The sequence below is a fragment of the Buceros rhinoceros genome, unplaced genomic scaffold (assembly GCF_000710305.1).
Source record: "Buceros rhinoceros silvestris isolate BGI_N320 unplaced genomic scaffold, ASM71030v1 scaffold2302, whole genome shotgun sequence".
NCBI lineage: Eukaryota > Metazoa > Chordata > Aves > Bucerotiformes > Bucerotidae > Buceros > Buceros rhinoceros.
The window spans coordinates 15,090-15,882 of NW_010399330.1; the positions used below are offsets into that span (position 1 = coordinate 15,090).

Here is a 793-nt window from a genome sequence, read left to right on the forward strand (position 1 = left end):
AGCTGCAATGACTAATCTTATACTCTGTGCACTTGCTTATCTTCTTTTCACAGTTCAACCACTTTCTTCATTAGTACTTAAAATGCTGAAGCATTCAGAGCATTATTTTCTGCTGGCTGTGTTTCTCTATGCTCTAAGCCTCTATCACAATGCATGCAAAGGATAATGGCTGAATTTGTAATGCCTTTAACTAAAAAAATACTTTTAAAAACCTAAACCATAAATTATTTATTCCTCTTTGTCCATTGTTTTAAGCACTGAGTCTTCTCCCAAGATTTTACACAGTTCATTCAGTCTCTGCTGCATTTTAGGAATTCCTGCAAGTTGGGATTCCAGTCTCTGTTTTTCCTCACTCAGTGATAAGCGGATAGCGGTGTCCAACTGTTCGAAACGCCAGCCACCTTGTCCGTCAAACTGCAGCAAGTGAGTGTGGTACTTCCTGCAGCAGAAATTAAAACATTAGTAATGGTTCAGATGGGGACAGATGGTTCACTTTTGCACACAAATCTGGATGTCTGTCTCTCTTTTCAGTGGTGCTTTTCAGGAAGTTGAGAGCTGTCCAGTTTTGGATCACTGGGTAAGACTTTTTTCAGTGGGTCATAATCCCAGGATACTCTTTTGTAAGGGATTTGGGTATTTTAAAGCCTGTCACCAGGACCTCCCTAGAACATCTAGTGAAATTCAGCAGTGAGGTAGGTGCCAGCTGTAAGCTACCAGCACCAGTGTGGGCTCCCCAGCTGAGGTGGTCATTGCCTTGAGCAGACCCCGTGGCTGGACTCACTGAGGCTCTCAC

At 42.9% G+C, this 793-nt stretch overlaps 1 protein-coding gene across 1 annotated transcript in view; it reads right to left on the reverse strand.

Annotated features, from left to right (window-relative positions):
• Positions 1-218: 218 nt before the first annotated feature.
• ABCD2 (ATP-binding cassette, sub-family D (ALD), member 2) overlaps positions 219-793 on the reverse strand; it is a 49,428-nt gene continuing 48,853 nt past the window's right edge. The window contains exon 11 of the mRNA XM_010131409.1: positions 219-439. Within this exon, the coding sequence (XP_010129711.1) occupies positions 229-439 (211 nt within the window). The 3' untranslated portion in view covers positions 219-228. The remainder of the gene's footprint in view (positions 440-793) is intronic.